Genomic DNA, 20,597 nt, shown 5'->3' on the forward strand with positions numbered 1-20,597 from the left:
AGGGAATTTATGGCCCCTCTCACTCTCCCTCCTATTTGCCTCTGTCTCCATCCTTCTTCCCCCTTCTTTAAGAGGGATCCTTTCTTCCTTCGTTCCTTCCATCCTTCCTTCTTTCAGCCTTGTGGATGGACACATGTGCTTTGCTGTACAAGGATGGTTGTTTCTGGAGATGGGGGAGACTGGGCCATGCTGTGGCCAAACAGGCACTGGGGACAGTGACAATGCACTGAGGCTTGGACAGCAGCTGAGGGATGAAAGGCTCTTCAGAAGAAGGCTGGCATGGGAAGTGGATACGTGGAGGATGTGACACCGTGAAGGCTGAGCAGGCAGCACTGCTGTGACAGAATAACTGGGGGCACCTCACTTATCTTCATTTTCTCTGTTTTACTCTTCCTTCCTTATTACTCTGTTTGGAAGATGCCTTTCATTGGCCCACTGCTTCTTAAATGTGCTCCTTGTACATTTCTTTTATCTAAGTATTTTTCTGGAAGTATTTTTCCAGGTCACTCCGTACAGGAGAAGGTCCTGTTCGTGTGGGTATCTTCCTGCACATTGTGAACCTTTTTGTGGCTGCTACTGGTGTTTCTGCTTCTTCAACAGTCCCTGGAGACAGCCTGTTGTCCTCCAGTGTATGTGATGGAGAATGGCAGTCCTGCTTCAATACCGTGTCCCCTAACACAAAGCTGTTTGTACAGGGCTTCTAGGAAGTACTCTTCCTTAATTGTCATAGCTTTAAGGAGCTGATAGATGGTAAAGGACCTGTATTGTTTTTCTTACTGGGAAGAGCTCTGTCTTCTGCATTTTTTTCAGAAGTACTAGTGTTTCTCACACTTTATTTGATTTTTTTTTTTTTTTTTTTTCTGGCCTGTGATGCAGAAGAAGCAAGTAGTCATGTTGTGTCAGGTCACCTCTAGAGGCAGAAGGCACAACTGTCCCTTGTTGGTGATTCTGAGACAGGACAGCAAAATTCTCATATGCTTCACCTCTTCTCTGGAAGCACACGGTCATTAATGAAGCATTTAATACATTTCCCCCTTCCTGGATGAAGACAGGAGTGGGACTATCCTACTACATCTGGAGAAAAACATCTGTACTCTAGAAAAACATCTGTGCATCTAGTTCTTTCAACACTGAGAACTCCTCCTTCTCTGCAGAATACTTCAAAAACAGAGCTTGATTTTTTTTTTTTTTATTTTTTTGGTAAGTGGTTGTGGCAGAAACAGAGACAGGGAAGTGCGTGTCAGGGGAAGTCAAGCAGCAAAGACATTTTAAATGGGTACAGAAGCGTCTGTGTCCTTTGAGAACCACAGCATGCAAAGGTCCTTGGCTCCTGTGAATCCTGATGGAGAAGAGAGAAGGGAAGCACTGTGGGTTTCTGAACAAGTGCCATGTGCTAAATGAGAGGCACAGTCTGAGTGCTGGAGGAATTCAGCCTGAACTCGGTTGCAGAGATACCAGCTAACATAGGAGCCAGGATGCCAAGGTGTTTGATACCGAGAACAGTGTAAACAGTTAATAACACAAGGATTTGGAAAAGGAAATGTGCTCTGAGGTACAGTTGCTCCTTCAGCTCGAGAGATCTAGGCCCAGATGGGAATCCCAGATCCTTCCACCCAGAACTACCCGATGTTGTTATTAATTAGTATGGAAATATTTTCCTTTCTTGAGAGAGGGCTGTTGAATTGCCAGCGGGATACTGGGGGGATGGGTGTGTGCATGTGTGGGGTAGCCTATCAAGAAACTATTAATTAGGTTACTTCCCACTGCTGTTGACATGCAGGGGAAGGGGGCTGTTTGTGGGCCAAAATAAAAAGAAAAGAGAAACTGAAAGACTGGGATCAAGCATGAAAAGCATGAGGAAAAAAAGGAGATGGGTAGGACAAAGCATATAGGCTGAAAGAGGTGTGTGTAAAAAGACATTCCTAAGATTCCCAAAGCAGAAGATGAGAAAAAATGAAAAACCAGAATATGGTTAGAATCAAAGGGGAACTCCTTTGAGACTGCAGCAGCATGGTTGGACACAGCCACAAAAGGACTGACTGATCCTCTCCTGCCTTGTTACTGGTTTTGTTGTTCATGCTTCCACAAACTTGGCACCAAGGCTTCCGCATGTCAGAGCAGCGATATTTTATGCCAACTGTCACTATGAAACAGGAGAGAATTTAGATGAGAAACTTCTTTGGTTGTAGATTACTTTCCTTTGCTGGCTGGGTCTTTTACCCCCCACCCCCCTTCTTTTGGAATGGGATCTTTATCAGATTTGATGAATAATCATAAAAATATTCATTGGGAATTTTGCTTGGCTTTCTATATAATATTCAACCACTTTCTACTTTTATCAAGGTCTTTTTGCAGTCTCTAGCTCTGTTCTTCTGGTCACGTATTTCTGGTTCAGCCCTTGGAGAGGGCTGAACACAAGAAAACCCCAGCAGAAAGCAATAGTGTAGCCCTGTATGTAAGCAGTAGGTGCTGCATTTGCAGTTCTGAGAGAGTGCCAGAACCGAAAGAGACAAGAAATGTATGTGAGATTATGGGTTAGAATAAGTGAGGGATCTATTCACAGAGGGGAAAGAAAACAGAGCAAGTGGGTTACCTAAAAATATCAGTGCAGGCTCCTGGCTCCCTTGCAGAGGGAAGAAATCAGTGCAGTTGTGATTATTCAGAGAAAGTGTTTTGGGTTTGCAAAGCAGGAAGAATGCAGTGATAAGACAAAGACATAGAACTGATACCTCATATGGGACCAACACAAGCCAGATCTATTTATCCTGTGATCTGCCTCAAGAGAATGTAGCTGTCTGCTGCATTTCCTTCCAAGAAACCTGTCTACTGTTGGAACATGCAGAGGATCTACCCACCCTCCTTGGAGCAATAGGGCACAGAAGGAAAACAGCTATCCAGATTGCAGCCTACCGTCACCACTTCAAATCCTCGAGTTCCCTAAGAGATTGAGAGTGAACAGGGGTGGTCCAAAACAGAGAAACGGGTAAAAAGAGGCACTAAATCTGGAAGAATAATTTGGCTTTCAATTTCAGGTGTTTGTGCACAATAGTGACAATTTATCAGCACGTGAAAGATTGTTCTTAGTCCATGCACATCTCAAGGGCCAAGGAAACTGTTAGCCCTAAATCTGCCACCAATTACAGAATCCAGGAGTGCTCGTGAAGCCTTTGCCTGCTCTCTTCCTATGCTTCATGTAAGGCAGATTAGGGTTGAGGTGGGATGATGCTCATCACCAAGGAGGGATATGGCAGCACAAGAAGAGTGGAGCAGGAAGAAGCTGAGCACTGCACAGGTGAGGGCTACTGGTTCCACATCCAGCTCTTCTTGGCCTTGTTCCTTGTGGGTGTCACTTGTCTGTCTGGTTTTGTTTTGTTTTTAAAGAAAATTAAATACAGATAATTGTGTTCCTTAGAAAAATGCCCTGTCAGTTTAATTTTAAGTTATTGTTAGGCCTGCTTTTCTAAGGGAACATTGAGTATGTGATTACACTGGTTAAGTCTGGGTAGCTTTTTAATCTGTTATCTAATTTCAAATGCATTTTGCACCCAGTCAGAGTCTGGAAGGTATTAAGTTCAGACAAGTTTCATGAAATAGGTGACAGGTAGAGACCTTATTATTATACCTTAGGGAAAGACTGCAGGATGAGCTCATGCTTATTAGAGTCCAGGAAATCCACATGGGACAGGCACTGTCCAAATGCCCCAATTACAGAAGAGTTCAGTTGAGGCTCACATGTGAGTGCATCAGAGGATCCATTGTTTGGTCAGTGTCTCGCAGATTCTCTAGTGAATAGTAAGGCATGAGCTTCCTTCTTTTTGGACATTCATAATCCTGCTAATTCATGTGGATTCCCTGGAATTTAGTAAGAGGTGAGTAACAGTGCAGCCTCAGTGTATTAGAGTTAAAAAGCCAGTCAAACACAACAGAGAACGCTATTGCAAACAAGGCATCTTTGTTTCAGATAGAAGATTCTTAAGCTGAAGTGCAGATAAAATTGCTGATGTCTGTACTGACTGTATCCTCTGCCCTCAACTTATGCATGCCCCAGTTTTCATCAGACTCTACTGGTTTCACTGTGGTTCTGCATCCCAGTATAGTCAACCTGGTCCAGTTCTGGCATAAATATTACTTTGGGCCGACACACTTAGTTCAGCGCAGGTTCTTTGGAGATGTAAGCTAGACTAACATAAATGTGGTTATAGTTACATAACATTTTTCAGTGAAATATTCTTGTAAAATCATTCCTGTGAAGTGGGGTAGTTACATCTGCACAAAAATGATGCGGACCAGGCCTCAAATTATAAAGTATTTGCAGTAAAGACCGTATTTGCATATTTACATATGTGTGGCGCTAAGTGTCAAAGGACCACAGGTTCTGAATGCTGCTTATAATAATAATAATAATAATAATAATAATACAAATAACCTAAAAGTCTGTCTGGGGAGTCACCACAGCGTGTCTGTAATTAGTTGAAGTAAAAATTATCATTTATGAGACATCTGGAAACATTAAGTCTCAGAGATGAATAGTACCTATGTAGTCATCTCTGTCAGGGCACAACCTTAATGATATTTTTGTCTATGAACTTCCTTACTTTTGCTCTGCACACTAAATAAAGGTAATGAAGAGCTTTTGTTTGCAATTTTGCCATTACGTAGACCACTGAGGCTGCCCGTGACTCACTTAACTATGTTTGCAAAGGTAACAGGCAGCATTTTGCAAACATAATGTAGCAATGCAGATGCAGTTTCTCTGCACAGTCTCACACATTCTGAAGAAGGAGCTGAATAAGTGTTTGCACTTACGGAGAACCTGGCTGAAGAAATCACCTTTGAAGGAGGGAATCGATGAGCAGTTCCGGGCAAGGAACTGGGGCATCAAGGCTTTGGGCATCAAGCCTTGTTTGCTTGTTTGCTCTTTGATTAAGCTTTTCTAGAGTGAGTAACAATTTCTCCAAGTTACTGCCACAACTCAGAACAATAGTAGTTTACACAGAAGACTTGAAAATAATTCTTAAAAAATTTGAGTGTTTTGTTAAATATTGTGAGAGAATCACAGAGATTTAGGAAAATATTTTCTTGAGGAATTTGCTAATACCATCAAGAAATATGAAATGTCCCATGATTACAAGGAGCAGTCCACATGCCTCTAAAGTCTCTTTTTCTGCCTAATGACCAGGGAGAAAATGAAAAATAAATTAACTTTTTTTTCTAAACATGAATTGTTTTCTTTGAAAACTTAAGAAGGAGACATGAAAACATGAAAACAGACTGTATGGTTTCTAACATCACATTTTTACAAATTTAAAAATGTGAATTTTTTCATCTCATAAAGTGGCAAAAAGAAATTTCTTTGGGAGAATGACACATATGTAGCTCAACAGCTTTGGAGAACAGGCTTCCAAAGAGAAGAAGGTAGTCTGTCCTTCAAGTTTCCAAGGGGTTTCACCAGGTAAATGAATCCCAGGATCTCATGGCAAGGCACAAAATATATTCAAGAAAGAGAGATTCTGTTCTTGTCTATATTAAGGAATATTAACTCAGTGATAACTCAGCCTAGATACAATCTCATGGTGCTTTGCATTTGAATTAATATAGCCTAGATCTCATCTGGAAATAAAGTCCAAATGAATGAGGCTGTCTTTCTGCTGAAATCCAAACCAGCTTGTTAGAAGCATGCTCAAATAGCCCATATAGTTTTGTTTTTGTAATGTACCTTTATTTGCTGTGTGGCATAAAAATGGGACTTCTCCTGGAGTTCCTGTCACCTGGCTGCAAAGTGACACTGCTGCCCAGGCTCGAAGGCACGCACGGGGCGGAATCCAGCACTTCTGGCACAAAGCTGATTGCTGCACAGAGGGGATAAAGGAAGGTTGTGATTTCATAGTGGGTTTTTTTCCCCAGGCTTGTAAGCACAGGACAGTTGTGTGGTGCTCGATGTGTCAGGGAAGAAGCTGCTCTGAGTGCTTTAGATCTTCCTCCCAGTGCTCAGTGGGCAGTCACACAAGGCGGTGGATGAGTGTGTGAGGCCGTGCCCGTGACACATTCCTTAAGGGAGGGAACAGCAGAGGAGCTGGGCCTCACCTCCCAACAGCAGCAGGGCCCTAGGCAGAAGTGATGGAAGGGACTGGTTATTCCAGGTGAGGACAGGTCCAGGTGTGGCAAGAGCACAGGCTAAAGCGACAGCAAGGGACTGAGCAACCAAATGTCTGCATCTGGAACACGGGCTCCACAGAAACCTTCCTCAAGCAGCTGTTTCCAAGGGGCTTTGGGTAAATCCACTTGAAGTTAAGAATTTGACAGATGTTTTTTCCCTCCTTCTCACTGTTAAGCCTTGGTGAATGTGACATCTTTTTACAGGGGGTAGGTGGGGATGGGGAGGAGGAGGGGAGTATGGAGGGCAGTATAGTTGGCTATGGACTGTGCTGTTCCCGATCTCCAGCTCAGGTTCCAGCAGCTCTGAATACCTTGATGAACTGCAGAACAGCTTTGTGCACAGAAGTGGCCCATGGCATTTCCAGGAGCGCAGCAGGGGAGGGGAGGGGGAGGATGGCCACAGAGACATTACAAGGGGATGCTCTCTGTGACACATGCCAGGATTGTCTGCAGAGAAAGTGTTGGTGTTTTGGCTCTTTCTCAGCCTTGCATTCTGTTGGCTGGCAGCACATGGCTCTTTTGGGCTGGGGGGACAGCTGTGGTGCATTTGTCTGAGCACCTGGCACCTTGTCCCGGTACCCCCTGGCACTGCCACCTCTCTACTGGGCCCATGTGTGTGTCCCTCCCTTCACATTCTCTCAGCACAAAGCATCTTCAGACCAAATCCTGAACGACTGCTTTACAAGCAGTAAAGCTCTGTAGCTGCACTGACTTCCCCTGGTGCTTGTCCCCTCTGCGTGCTGTAGCCTGGCTCCTCATGTGGCATGAGCTCCATGCTGAGGAGCTGAGTTTCTGGCTGCCTGGAGGGTAGAGGAAAGGAATGCTACATCTTTTTGTGAAACTCTTCTTTCTGGCACATATGGGTAACTACATTTAAAGAAAAGGCTCTTGCCATTTTCCCCTTCTCTCTCTCCACTCTCTTAAAGATGAAATGCTCTGAGTTTTGAGGTGCTCCAGGCTGCAAAGCAGGAAGGGTCCAGGTTGGAAGAGTTTCAGAGGTGACTGGCAACTCTGAGATGAACAATGACTTGAGGTGATGAAATGAGGGGGCAAAGGAGACTACAACAGAATTGCAGTGAAGAGGAAGAAACCACCTCACTTACTGCTAAGAGGAAGCTGAGCCAAAGTTCTGCAGAACTTGCTATGGTTAGCCTAAAGACAGAAAGAGATACAAGGGAGGGAAGGATACTACCTGGGTCTGTACCTGTTCAACATTTTAAAAGGGCTTAGAGCTCTCTGCCAAAGGCCTGGCAGCCATATAGTGGGCTCAGAAGTGGTTTTAGATGGCTGAAAAGGCTTTAGTTGGAAATGCAGATTTCTGTTCCACAGAGGTGCAAGGGAACCTTGTTGTACCTTTATGTGCTAGGGAGATTTCTATGAGGGTAATGCTTAGCCAGACATTTTGTGTTTGATTTACCCACAGTGAGGGAGTGTATGATGGTGGCAGAATTTCACTGCCAGCAAGGGAATTGAGGCAGGCATCTGCATGCACTTTGCTGTGTCTGTGGAAGTCATGTGTGCCCTCAAGTGCCTCCCAAACAAAATTGTTTCATTTCCTTATCAGTCAGGAATTGTAGGTAGGGGTTTGGTGTGATCTGTGTGGGAGAATAGGCTCTCCCATAATATCAAGACAGTTTCTAGGACTCTTCAGGGTTATTTTTGGTTGCCTGTCTTCTCCTACCTGTCCCTGTGGTGTATCCAGCCTGACACAAAAGTCCTAGCAACACCGCCCAGAGATCACCTGGTCAGGAGCACTTGTTTGACCGGGTCTGGGGTACAGAGAGGGAGAGCTACTGAAGGAAGCAGATTTTCGTTTATCCATTGTGGCACACTGTGGTGGGCTGACCTTGGCCAGCTATGAGCTGCAGTTCCTTCAGGAAATATCCACCTGCTGCACCGTGCCCTCAGCAGGGGCATGGGGGCACTGTCTGCTTCAGCACTTCCAGTGCCTCCTCCCCTCCTGCTCTGACCTGAGTGCCTGTGGGACTTCTCTCACTCCTCACTGCCTGTGCAGTGTTTTCTGCCCTTTCTTAAACATGTTTTCTTATGGACACCACCATCTTGTCCAAGGAGCTCAGCTGTGCCCTGTGGTGGGTGGGTTGGAGCCATTTGGAACTGGCCATTTCAGGCATGGGCTAGCGCTGGCCTCTCCTCACTAAGGCTGCCCTGCAGCCACCCCACAGCCAGCACCTGGCACAGACACCTGTGTGGATATGCTCAGTGGCACCTGGCTGACAGCATTTTGACAGAGCTGCACCTTCTCCTTAGACGGGTGAGAGTCCCAGCCCCAGGGCGGAGGTAAGGGCTCTTTCTGACGCAGTTAATGCGGCTGGGAGGTCCGGCAGCACTGAGATCAGTGGTGTTGCTTTGGAGTGGGCTCATGTAGGACCCACAGCAGAGCGGGTCTTTCCTCACTTTAGAAGCTGCGGGATTCGCACAGCACCTCACTTTCTTTTGAGAGCTCTGCTGCGTTGTGCCAGCCTGTTGGCATGTCCTCAATGGGAATGGGGACAGGTGAGACCCCTCAGCTTGCATGAGAGGGCTTCTCCTGGAAAAGCTTATTCCTCATCTGGATGTCTGCAAGCGGAATATCCTCTTCCTCCAAGGAACTTCATCAGTTATTTCCCATCATTCTTATTTTTTAAAATTTACCTTTTAATCAAGCAAGACACACAAAGAGTGTGGAGCCTTTCCCTGGAGAGGAGAAGAGAGCATGAACAGCCCCCCGACACACAAATTTGGAGGATGGTGATGCTTTTTCAAGGGAGCTGAGCTAACAGTCTGGCTGTAAGGAATTTAGATCTGGAGCCAGGCATCATGGTTAGGCCTGTCTGTGGTTATAATGTAGTTGTTTGGGTTTTGTAGAAGTTGTCTGATGGAATCTGAACTAAGAACAAAACAAAAACCCAAGGGGAAAGCTGTTTCTGGCGATTCTGGTCTCTATTTGATCTGGCACCAGAGCTGGCTTAAATCTCACTTTGTCCTCCTAATCCTGGTATTGGAATTGGTACCAGCTCCATTATGGCAGTTGCCATGCTTCCTCTCCCTCCCCGCCACGCCAAGGTCACTGGGAACATGAAACAGGATCTCCTGCCTGAAGCCGACCGTAGTAGGCTGCTGGGCTGCTTTGAGCTTTGTCTGAGTGCACAGCTAATGCCCTGCCAGCACAGGTGTGGACTTGCTGGTGCTAAACAAGGTTCTGAGCAAGTGGGACAACAACAGTAGTGAGTTTCTGCAAAGCATCTGCAGCAAAAAAAAAAAAAAAAAAAAAAAAAGTGCAGAAGGTGCTTGCCCCAAATGATGCAATGCACAGCCCAGCGCTGGAGGAATGCATTGCAGCCTGTGCTGGAAGAGGATGGTGGTGGTTTCCAGTGAGTGAATATTGTGGTTGCATAATTTAGGCAGGAGTACATCCAAGAATTCTTATTCTGGTTTTTATTATTATTACTTTTTTTTTCATGGGTGTGAACACAGAAGCCCTTTTAGGCAAAGGCTGTGTAGTAGGAGTGAAAGCTTAGAATGGATCTAAGCAAGGTAAGGGTAGAAGAGACTGTATTATCATGGTGTGTGTGATACACTGACAAAGGCCGTGTATTTAAATGTAGTGCAGCACATGATTGTCCTGGTGCTTGCAGGCTTTAGTTAAATCCTTACAGATTTTATTTCTGTGTGTACATGTAGAACTGAATGCTTGCTCTGGATAGTTTGTGAACACACTCTGGTATGTGTTTTGTTGCTCAGGCCAAGCTATTTTTCATTGGTTCATTGTTATTACTGGTGGACTCAGAAAAATGAGGGAGAGGAGCATTCTTCTGTGCTTGCACTTGTTCTTCTTCAAGCCAATGGCATAACCTCTGCTTGAGCAGCCACAGGTGGTGCCTCTCCATAGTCTAATTCTACAAATAGCTGTGCCAGGTGAAGACTTTTCTCTGCCCACAGGTCCAAAAATTAAAGAATAGATTTGGGTGCTGCCTAATGCAGGAAAGTTCCCTAGTCCTAGCCTGACATGCTTTACTTGTGTCTATTCAGAAAGTTTGCATACTTCCTTCTGCCAAAGAACTGCTAGAATCCTAATCTCCAGCTGGCCAGCAGCTGGACAGTGCTAACATCTTTAGCTGGAATGGTTAAATCTGGTAGGAGGCTTGCATTAAAATCTTAGTCATTTTTACATTCCTGAAAAATAACAAAATATATAGGAACTAAAGAAGGACCAAAGTTTACAAGAGTATTAGAGCAGTATGACTTTCCCTGCTGGTGACAGAGACTTGACATGGCAACATGGCATGAACCATGCTGGAGGGTGCATGAAAAAACTGGATGAAAGCATATGAACTTTGTGTTCAATGTGTGCAAGAAAAATTCCCTGCTATGGCTGTTGGTTGCACAGAAAAAAGAATATTGAAGCATTATGAAGTTTATGGCATTAAATGAGGAATTAAAAAAACACTAATCTTGCAATAATATCAGCATTTCCCTCTTGAGCAATTGCTGTTTTTCAGACTATTTTGTATCAAAATGCGTAGTATATTTAACTTCCTATTGGATCTAAGAGTCATACTGTATGTGCCAAGCATACAGAAGAGAGTTGCTATTCAAACTTTTAAATTATTTTATCTTTTATTCTTGTCTTGCAATTTTCAGTCTTGGGACAGGTTTGTTAGTTTGGGTTTTCTTACATTAATTTCCTTTATGTAAAAAAAAAAAAAAAAGAAAAAAGAAAAATTTAGAACATATTTTTGGTGTTAAGTAGTTCCTGTTTGAAATCTGTGCAATTCACACCTCACTAAATCCAGCAGGGCACTAACACAGCTGTTTAGAAATTTTGGGTTTGTGAGGCTCTTTCAAAGTAACATGACTCTGATGAAGAAACTTTATTGTGTGTTATAATTATTCTTCATAGTTTGTGGCTAGCCTTGGAAACTGCAAATCTGACTTTCAGTTTGTCTTTTAATACTTGTATTCATACCTGCATTTCCTGATATAAAAGCAGCACTGACTCTGAGTTCTAAACTTACACCATGTAAATTAGCTTTGCAGCATTTGAGGCACTCAGGAGAAGGGACAAAGATTATCTGTATTTTGTATAGTTTAAGGTACAGGTGGAGGCAACTAGATTACATGGATTGGACCAGTATTTTCAAGCTTCAACTTTTGCTTTGGCCCTATCTAAAAAAAAAAGGTATCTGTGAATTTTTGTTTGTTTTTGTCTTTAAAAGGGAAGTATATTTTGCATTCCTCTATAATAACTTGAATGCAGCTGAGGAAATTCTGCCGAGATTTACGTGTGCAAGACTTAAACTCTGTGTCTGAAGGAAAACAAGCACTGAAATTTTACCTACACTGTAGAATTGAGGATCTGAGACTGAAATACAGATGCATGACCAAAGTGGCCCTATCAAGAAGCATTTAAAAAAAACCTTCCCAAGCAACAAGCAGCAAATACTGCACTTGCACTTTACAATGGGTAAAGGGTACCTCAAGAATACCTTGTACTTGGGTAACTCAAGGAAAGACGTGAGCCTTTCTAGAGTCTACAAGTCACTAATGCTTATCTTTGTAATTCTTTTTGTTTTTAATGTATCTGCTTTTGAAATCTTCTGGCTTTCTTTGTACAGTGTTTTGAGTGGGCATTCAGTCTTATGGCCTCCACTCTTGGATTCTTTCCCTGCCTTGCCCTGAGTCTGGAGTCTGGAATTAAGTGCTGTTTATGCACCAGGGTGCTGGCAGTGGGGGTAGGAAAGTCGTGTTTGAAGTTTTATCTGAAGCAGATCTTCTCTGGATTGCTGGGTACCCCACTGGGGTGCAATTAAAGTCATGCATCCTGCTGTCTAAAGGCAGAGAGGAAGGATGGAGGAATTCTGACTCCATTCAAAGCTCATTCATGCTACTTAACTGTGGCATGCTGTCAAGACCTCCTCCCTTCACCCTTCAAGCAGAAAGTGGAAGAATGGGGTACTAGTCTAGGCCCAGGACTTCTGCTGTGTAGGTATGGGATGCTAGAGATAACACTGGACATGGACCTAAGAACTGAACAGAACTTCCTAGCTATCTGCTTGAGACGTACCAAAAAAGTTCTTGTGGTTTAGACTACACCATGGGTATTCCCACCAGAGCATCAGTTTAGCCCATGACAATGTAAGGGGACAGGGTGATGCTTTTCCAAAGCTTGATAGAGTAGTATTTGAAGAACTTTAGATGTCAGCAATATGTAACAGCAATGATCAACCTGACAGTTATAGCAGAGTTTTTCAAAAGTGACTTTTGGATTTAGGTTTTGGGACCTTCATCTGCCATGCCACAGCCTGATTATTCTGTGTACTGAGTGTCTAAAATCCTTCTAATGGCAATGGGTAGTGTAAAAGGTCTTACAGCTCTCAGTATTAAAGCCCAAAATATCTTGTACTAGCCAGCCCAAATCAGAGGGCAAAAATAAAATTTTTCATTGTTTATCAGGTAATTTTTTGATCTGAGATCTGATTCAACTAGGTGAAGGACCAGAAGCCAGCAGGCAGTTGAGGATGTGTTTCCATGCTGGAGCTCAGCCTGTCAGACACTATTTTCCCCCTCTTCATTTGTAGGTCTTCATCTGTAGATATCAAAGTGCTTTAAAGCACTGTGTTAAGTATTGTTATCTCTGGTTTTTTAAAGCTGAGGGATATGCAGCTGTGCCAAAGTGACAAGCCAGACTTCACACAGGACAGTAGCTCAACTGAGGAAAATGGCTAATCATCATGAGTCTTTGCCCAGTGCTTCATCAGACCCCTCTCCAGCGAACACAGTAGTTTTTTGTAAAACTCCTTGACTAAATCCTACCAGCTTAGACACAAAGGACACTGACACGAGGTGAATTAAGCATGCAGTAGGATTTGGCCAAAAGAGAGGAAATTACTGTATCTTCCTATATAATCAATAGCTTAAATGGAATGAGACCTTGGCTCTGATCTGGTGGGTCCTTGCCTTCATTTGGGATAGCTGCTCTTGTTGAACTAACTTTCTTTACCCCAGTAACAGCAGCAGCTGCAGTGCGGTGTAGACATGCCTAAACTAGCTTAAACAGTTCAGGTACTGCTAGCCACTGAGCCAAAGAACCATGGAGTTCAGCATGGGCTTGGTGCCTGAGGATTTTATCCTGCTCTTTGAGTTTAGCATTTCTGTACCATCTCAGCTCAAGGAAGCCTTGCAATATGTTGAAGAGAAGGCTGGTGGGTCTGGTACCCTGTCTGCACTAGTACTTTTTCTGGCAGAGGGGAGCATGGTGCGAGGGTTGATTGTAGGAGATGTAGCCAAAGACAGCAGTGTCATGAAATCTGTTTTGCCTCTCCTTGCCTACTATTCTCCCTCTTCTTCCCCACTCTTCCAATGGTCTTCATCATTAGCTGCCTTGCCTTTGATGCCATTTGTTATGAAGCTCCCTAGTCACTAAGGCTCTACTGGAGATAATGAATACCTATGAGCTGGGGAAGGCTTGGAGAAACAGCCGCCTGCTGGAAATGTCACTGGCCTTGCCTGACTCTGGCTCTAACAGGAGAATCTGTAGGGACTAAGTATGGGAAAATCCAGGACCATTCCCCCTGTGTCAGGTAAAAAGGACCAGACCAGCATTTGTGATGTGTTCTCTCAAGTCACTCTCCGGATGGTGAGCTCCCAGTTCAGCCTCTGTAAGAGCTTTGTTGATATTTGTAACTCATCACTTTCTCCTGGCAGCCAAGGACTTAAGCAGAAAAGAGGGTTCAGGTCCTTGAGATCTAAGTAACTTCTGCTGAGTCAATAGGGAGGTACCATTACTGCCCTCAGTTTTGTTTGCAGGAACAGCCTCATCAAATAGTGTTTGTGGGCAGAGACCCTAAGTAGACTGCCGAGCTGTTAAATTGCCAACCTACCCACTGGTTTATTCTGCAGCAGAAATACAAGCATGCCTGGACCAACCCACAGAACTCAGCTCTGAACTCTTCTCTCATTTTGTCAGAATTCCCAGCTTGTTTTGAAGATGGAATTTATTTTTGTTAAATTGCAAAAGAGTTGGATGCAGTCTGCTAGTTGTGTTTTGCCTCTCCTTCTTTGTGCAGTGAATTTTGTTCATTCACTTTACATGCCTCAAGTTGCTGTAATGCTGCTGGGAAAGTAATTGCCTTGCACTTTCTCTTTCTGATGCCCACGGGTGACTGTGGGGGACTCCTCCCTGGGCACAGTGCAGAGTTAAAAGCCCAGCTTTTGCTGCCTTGCTTAAGACCTGGTTATTTCTTTCTTTCTTTTTTTTTTTTTTTTCTTCTTTTTTTTTTTTTTTTTTTTTTTTTTTTTTTTTTTGTCAGCTGCCTGTTATATCAATCACAGAGCTGGGATCTATTTATAGGTTGGGACTCGGAGTACTGTGTCCTAGTCACAAAGAGAGGCAGAGACGCAGAGGGGACTGTCGGCTGGTGCAGGCAGAACCAAAAGATATTTAATCAGCAATTAGAAACACCTGAGGGCAAGGGAAATTCTACTCCAGCCTCGAGCCTCATCTCTCAGCCTGCAGCATGTAAGTAGTGAACTTCTATCTTATATTGCGTTTATGGGCTTGTGTTTTGTTTCTTCTTTTTTTTTTTCTTTTTTTTTTTTTTTTTTTTAATCCAAGCATTGCTCTGCACAAATCCTTTTATCTGGTCTAAAAATTATGGCAGCATCTCGACACAGTTACAGGTAATATTTTTTTGAATTTCACTCTGTCAAAGGAAGGTCAATGCGACCCACAAGGAGAGGAGTTGGTTCAGAACTTTGTAAAAATCAGGCAGTTTCACTATTTGAGTGTGGCTTTTTCCTCTGGAAATAAGTAAATGAAAGTTTGAGTGGAACAGTTTTGTTTTGGGAATAGAAACAGTCAGGTTTGCTGGCATTCCAAAAAGGTCAATGTATAACGTAACTCTGCTTAAGGGCTTACCAAGGACAGGTGCTATTTATCCCATGCTGGTAAAGGCAAACCTGGGAACTTTAGCAGTCCTGTCTTAAAAGAGCCAAGTGACAACCTTCCCTCTATTAAAAAACCCAAAACCCAATACCCCCCCAGCTGCATATCAAACCTTTTCTATCAGACACATGCAATGAAATTTTGCTTTTACTAAAGGCATTTAGAATTAGGCAGTTGATGTTTCTTTAATTTTAAAAGTCCCAAAGCAACTGAAGAATCTTCAATGACAAAAGAGGGGTGCAAGACTTTGCAAAGTTGGCACAGTGACAAACAAAAAAGGAACTTACTCTCTCATCACCAACGAGGTGTTTGCTTTAAAGCGGCCAAGATGTAAAATGTTCGAACAATTATATAATTTTGGAGTATTTTTATTAACAGAAATTTGAAGAGAGGGAGAACAATAATTAGTCAGAATTTTTTTTTATTAATAGCTTTTAGTAGAAATATGAAGATAGGGAGAAAAATAATGACTCTGATTTTTTTGTTAATAGCTTTTAGTGTAATATTTTTTGTCAAAATATGAGAGGTTTTTCTTGTTTCATATTTTTGCTTCAGAGGTCTGTGTTACATCTTTTTGCAAAATTTAGGGTTAATATTTATTTCTAAGCATAGGAAAATAACCTTGCTGTGTCTAGCCCTCAAAACCTTAATATTACAATTTTAATTTTGGTATGTCAAGTTTTTAGCATAAATTTCTTACTACATATATGTTCTAGAAAACTTTTTAATTCCCAAAATATACCATTTTTGAAGGTAACAACAAATAAAATGAAGCTAAACTTAAAATAATTTGGAGGAAAAAATGTCTAATAGAAACACAATAATAAAGCCAGAGCTGCCTCGCAGTTAAAACGTCAGATTTTGAGGAATAATTGATAGATTAATTTCTTGGATTGACTTTAGAAGGGTGACAAATAGGGTTCTTCTTTAGTTTTTTTATTTTCCATTTCTTCAGTGTGCATTTTATAATAGAGCATTTAGCTTAAGTACTAGGAATAAAAAAATATTGAGTATACATTAGTGCTTTCTAAGTTTTTAACCTATATGAATACTCCATCATTCAGCTAGAATTCTGATGTAAGGAAGGCTTTTAGGAGGATATAGATAAACCAGGTGAATTAATATGCCCAAGTAATGCCCCAAAAGATCATTACAACACATTGCCTGCTATGAACCCTTTTCTCACAAATAAAACTGTGATCGTTGTCATCATATGAAGCTTCATTTTGATTATTAAAGCTTTTTGTTTTACTTTAAAATGAACATATTTAAATTATTTAAGTCCTTTTCTGTTTGTTTTGCCGTGATATTACATTTATTGCTTCTCTGTAATAATGCAATGTTATTTTGTAATAAAAGAACCAGATTTTTCTGAAAAGCATTAAAGGACTAAAATTGCTGACTCTGTAACCAGCAAAGAATCTATCATATAGCTGGTCTGAGGTCCCACTAAGAATTCAAAACCAAGAGACATTGCTGAAAAAAAAACCCCTGAATTATTTTCTTCACTACACAAAACCAATATTAGCATGACTACGATTGGAAATTACTGCAAAAACCCCCTCCCCCCTCCCCCGCCCTCATTTACCATACATTTTCACAGAAATCTGAGAAATCAAAGTTTTCCAAGTATAAAGCTATAAAAGGTTCAGTCTTAAGAATTTATTTGGGTTATTCTATAGTTGTGTCCACATAATTGCTGGACTTTGTTCTTCTCTTTCAACCACATGTGAGTATTTTGCCCTGTTACCTGCCATATCTTGTTATTACTGCTTTGGAAAAAAAAAAAAAAAACCAAAAAAAACCAGCACCTACTGTCCTTTGGGATAATGATCGATGCTTTATAGGACTGCTTTTATTTGGAGGGAAGGAGTTACCTGTGGTTAAAGGGAAGACCAATGTATTATGTAGCAGAAAGGGTTTGTTATTTAGTTTCTGCTTCACTAATGATTCACATTTTGTGGACTAAGCACCTATCAACCTCTGAACTGTCTTACTGTACATATGCTATTGCATGATTTTTTTTTCATTCCTTAAAAATCCCAACAAACATCTTTTGTTTTATCCCAGTTTATTTGTTTCTTTGACTGCAAAGTAATGACTGACATGCAGATTCTCTTTCCACGCCTCTCCTTTCATAGCTGAGTATGACATCTCGTGGGAATTATAAATAAAACCTGTGCCAAATCTGCTGCACAGGTGTCTGGAGTACAGCATGCTCAGGTGCCTCACTCTAAATCCCTGAGAATATGAAGTAAACACAAGCAGAATAAAAATACTCTTCCTGAAACAATTCTGTGTTTTGTGGGGCCTTCTGTATAAACCCCCCAAAGCCAGCAGCCAGTTATTAAAGACTGTGTGGCTTTCTCACACTCTTACCTTTTTTATCGCTTTACCTGTACATCTGTCCATCTATTTCTCATCTATTTTTACATTTCATTATGCTGTGCTTGCTCTCCAGCTCTCTTCTTTTCCTTTCCTGAAGACACATTTCTATCTGGCACAGAAAATAAACTCAGATTGCGGGTAGTTATGTTAATCTAATTCAATCCTCTGTGGGCTAGGAGTGAAATTCTAATAGTGGAGCTGTTGAGGGCTTTTTTGTTAATGGCTTGGGGATTACATTGAGTTAAAGGCTCATTTCCTAATCAAACAGAGAGGGAGAGAGTGACTCCGAATATTTATGAGTCTCCCAGCGAGAGTTAAACATTGAACTCCAAAAGCAGGATTTCAGTGCTGCAAGAAAGAGTTAAAACCCCTCAGGGCTGCTGTGGAGAGGGAAAAAAAAAAGGAAACCAGTTAAGCCATCAGCATTTTCAACTGCTGTATAACTTCAGTTTGAGAGAAAATAATCATCTCACGAGCTAAAATGGAAACTGTAGCAAGATATTTAAAACAAAGTCAAGTGATGCTTCAAAAAGGCTCTTCTTCAGTGAAGCAGGATGCATGCAGTGCATGCAGCCGCCTAACAGAAACTCCAAATAAATACTCCTCTAAATGAGAAGGATTGGAGGGTGGGTCGCCTTTTTATTATTAATGCCTGGAAGACACAATTTAATTTTTTAATGCTTTTTATTTTTGTTTCTACTTAACTCTTGGGTCACCTTTTCTTTAAAAAAGAAAAAAATAGAAAGAAAGTACGGATGGGTCAATTTCAAAATTGTCCTATTTCTGCTCTGTAGACTGGTGCCTTTTGAGGAATTTTTTTCTGTCCTTCAGTTTAGCTGGAGTCTTGTATCAAATAGTCTAGTTGAAGAACTGTATTTGCTGTGACAGGAATGATTGACCAAATTAATGCCTGATGGCCTTTGTGATGAGTTCATCACACATGCGTGGGCAGCTTGAGCAGCGCTTTCTGTTGCTGCAGAGATCAGGCCTGCCTGCCTGCAGCAAGCCCAGGACCTCTGTGCTGCCAAGGGCTCGTGTGTTGTGAACTAGCCAGCAGTAAGCTTTTCTGCTCCGAGCCAGGACTCAGAAAATTTGTCTGCAGCAGGTGAACTGCACAAAATCATGACTGTGCCATGATCCTGCCTCTCTTCTGAAAAGAGGTCTTGGAAAGGAATGAGGATAGAAACCTGTTGTTTTCTGACACGTGGCCAAGTCATATCTCTGTGTTCCTCAGTTTCCCTGTTTGGAAAATGATATGTGAAAGCCATCAAAATAACTCCAAGATCTGCAAAGAACAATCCTATATAAATCCCACGTGGCTGATTTGCCCGTGGGAAAAAATGTGAATCACTGACATAGGTGCATAGTTGAAAACAACAGGGTTTGTGTTGGGAACAAGAGTTGCCCCCCTTCACTTTATTGTTGTTGTTGTTTGGTAGGGGTTTTGGTTTTGTCGCAGGTTTTTTTAATGCATTTTGTACTAGCCACCAATAAGGTTTTCTGATTTTGGCATAACTAGGAAATAGAAGACTAATTTACTTCTCGTGTAACATTCAGCAGCGTTGTCCTATACGCTAGGTCTGAGGTTAGTCTTAGTGACCCTTGCTGAGATGAAGCTCCAGGTTTATTGCCCAAAAGTGGTAAATCCTGGCTAAAAAAGTAAGTCACTCTTTCGTCTGGAGCCATGTGTATCAGTGGTCATCCTGTATGCACCAAACTTGGCATTTTTGCTGACAGGTCTATCTGGATGTAGCACCTTGAGGTAAGATTTGGCATCTTGCCCTAGTTTTAAAATTATTTAAAACTGCGACCTGATGAGAATGCCTGAGGCCCCTTTCTCTTTGTGCTCTGTGCCTGGACCTGCTGAGGAGAGCACCATCAGCTAGAATGTACTTTATTAAATGCATTTGAAATACATATTAATTGTGTTCTTTCCCTCTAATCACTGGAATATACAGCAGATCACTTTGAAACAAAAGCTTTCTGTGGCTGAACTGAAAATTGTGTAACATTTTTTTTCCTGCCTTCTCTTTCCTGTCACAGTTTCCTTTTTTTTTTTTTGCCTCAATCTTTTCCTCTCCTGCACTATTCAGCTGTGGCCAGTTTATACTTATGTTTTCCCTGCTGACCTTTCAGGCAAAATACACTTCCTTCTCCTCTTTTTGTCCTTTCCAGTGCTATGCTGATTCTTATTAATGACTTGCTTCTGTTTACCCTGAAGGTGGCTGCATTTCAGTGAGGCTTTGCCTGGCATATATACATTTTATGAAGAACTGGGAAACTGAAAAGTGTTCTTCAACTTTCCCAAGAAAGCTACTGTGTTCTTGCATGCTACAACTACTTAAAAAAATATAGCAATATAGGAATGTCAAGGAAGGAAATACTGCAGGTCTAAAACTTTAAAACACATCGTTTAGTTGACATTATATCTTCAAAGTAACAACAGTTTTAAAGTCTCAGCACTCTTGAAAATCTCTACAAAAAGTGCTGCACCTTCAGGGGAAATTACTTTTTTTGGAGGGACGAATCTTTCAACTAAATCTTGCTGTTTGGATACTGGAGAGCATATACCCAGCATATATGAGAAGGAAGCATAAGTGGCTATTTTTATTCATTAAGGAGTTGCTGCCCTTTCCTTTCCCTCAGCCATGTGAGATGCGAATGATCCTGCTCACAAGAGTTTCACGCTGCTCTCAGAATGGATTCTCTTTTTCTGAGTAATTGTGTTTGCTGGATCAGCAGGAAATGTACTCCACAAGTTCTTCCCCAGTCTTCTGTGATCACCTCTTTGTAGTAGGCCTGAACAAACGACTGATAGCCATGTACTAAAACAGGCATTTAATTCACATCCCCCTAAAGCTCACAGGACCTAGAGTGTAACTTTCTGGGTGAGAAGAGGGTATGTCTGTCACCAGGCTTGCCTTTCTTTTTGTTTGCTTTTTTATTAATCCTTAGGCTTCCCCCCCCCACCTCCTACACACTGGCAGATTTTTCTACTTCTTCCCTTTAAATCAGAAATTCTTTCCTTTTGGATCAGGTCCCCATGGCCTGGTACAGGGGGTTCCAGCCTTTCCCTGTTGGGGATGTCAACTCAAGTAGATTGGTGAAG

At 42.1% G+C, this 20,597-nt stretch overlaps 1 protein-coding gene across 3 annotated transcripts in view; it reads left to right on the forward strand.

Annotated features, from left to right (window-relative positions):
- The first annotated feature begins 14,543 nt into the window (after window positions 1–14,543).
- The window catches only part of ESRRB (estrogen related receptor beta), a 126,915-nt gene continuing 120,861 nt past the window's right edge, over window positions 14,544–20,597 (forward strand). For all 3 annotated transcript variants that reach the window (XM_041471974.1, XM_041471972.1, XM_041471973.1), the window contains exon 1: window positions 14,544–14,674. Coding sequence is in view for 2 of the 3 variants with exons in the window: in XM_041471972.1 (XP_041327906.1) it covers window positions 14,673–14,674 (2 nt within the window). In the remaining variant the exon portion in view is untranslated. The remainder of the gene's footprint in view (window positions 14,675–20,597) is intronic.

This window comes from Pyrgilauda ruficollis, unplaced genomic scaffold (genome assembly GCF_017590135.1).
Source record: "Pyrgilauda ruficollis isolate IOZ18807 unplaced genomic scaffold, ASM1759013v1 scaffold28, whole genome shotgun sequence".
Lineage (NCBI taxonomy): Eukaryota > Metazoa > Chordata > Aves > Passeriformes > Passeridae > Pyrgilauda > Pyrgilauda ruficollis.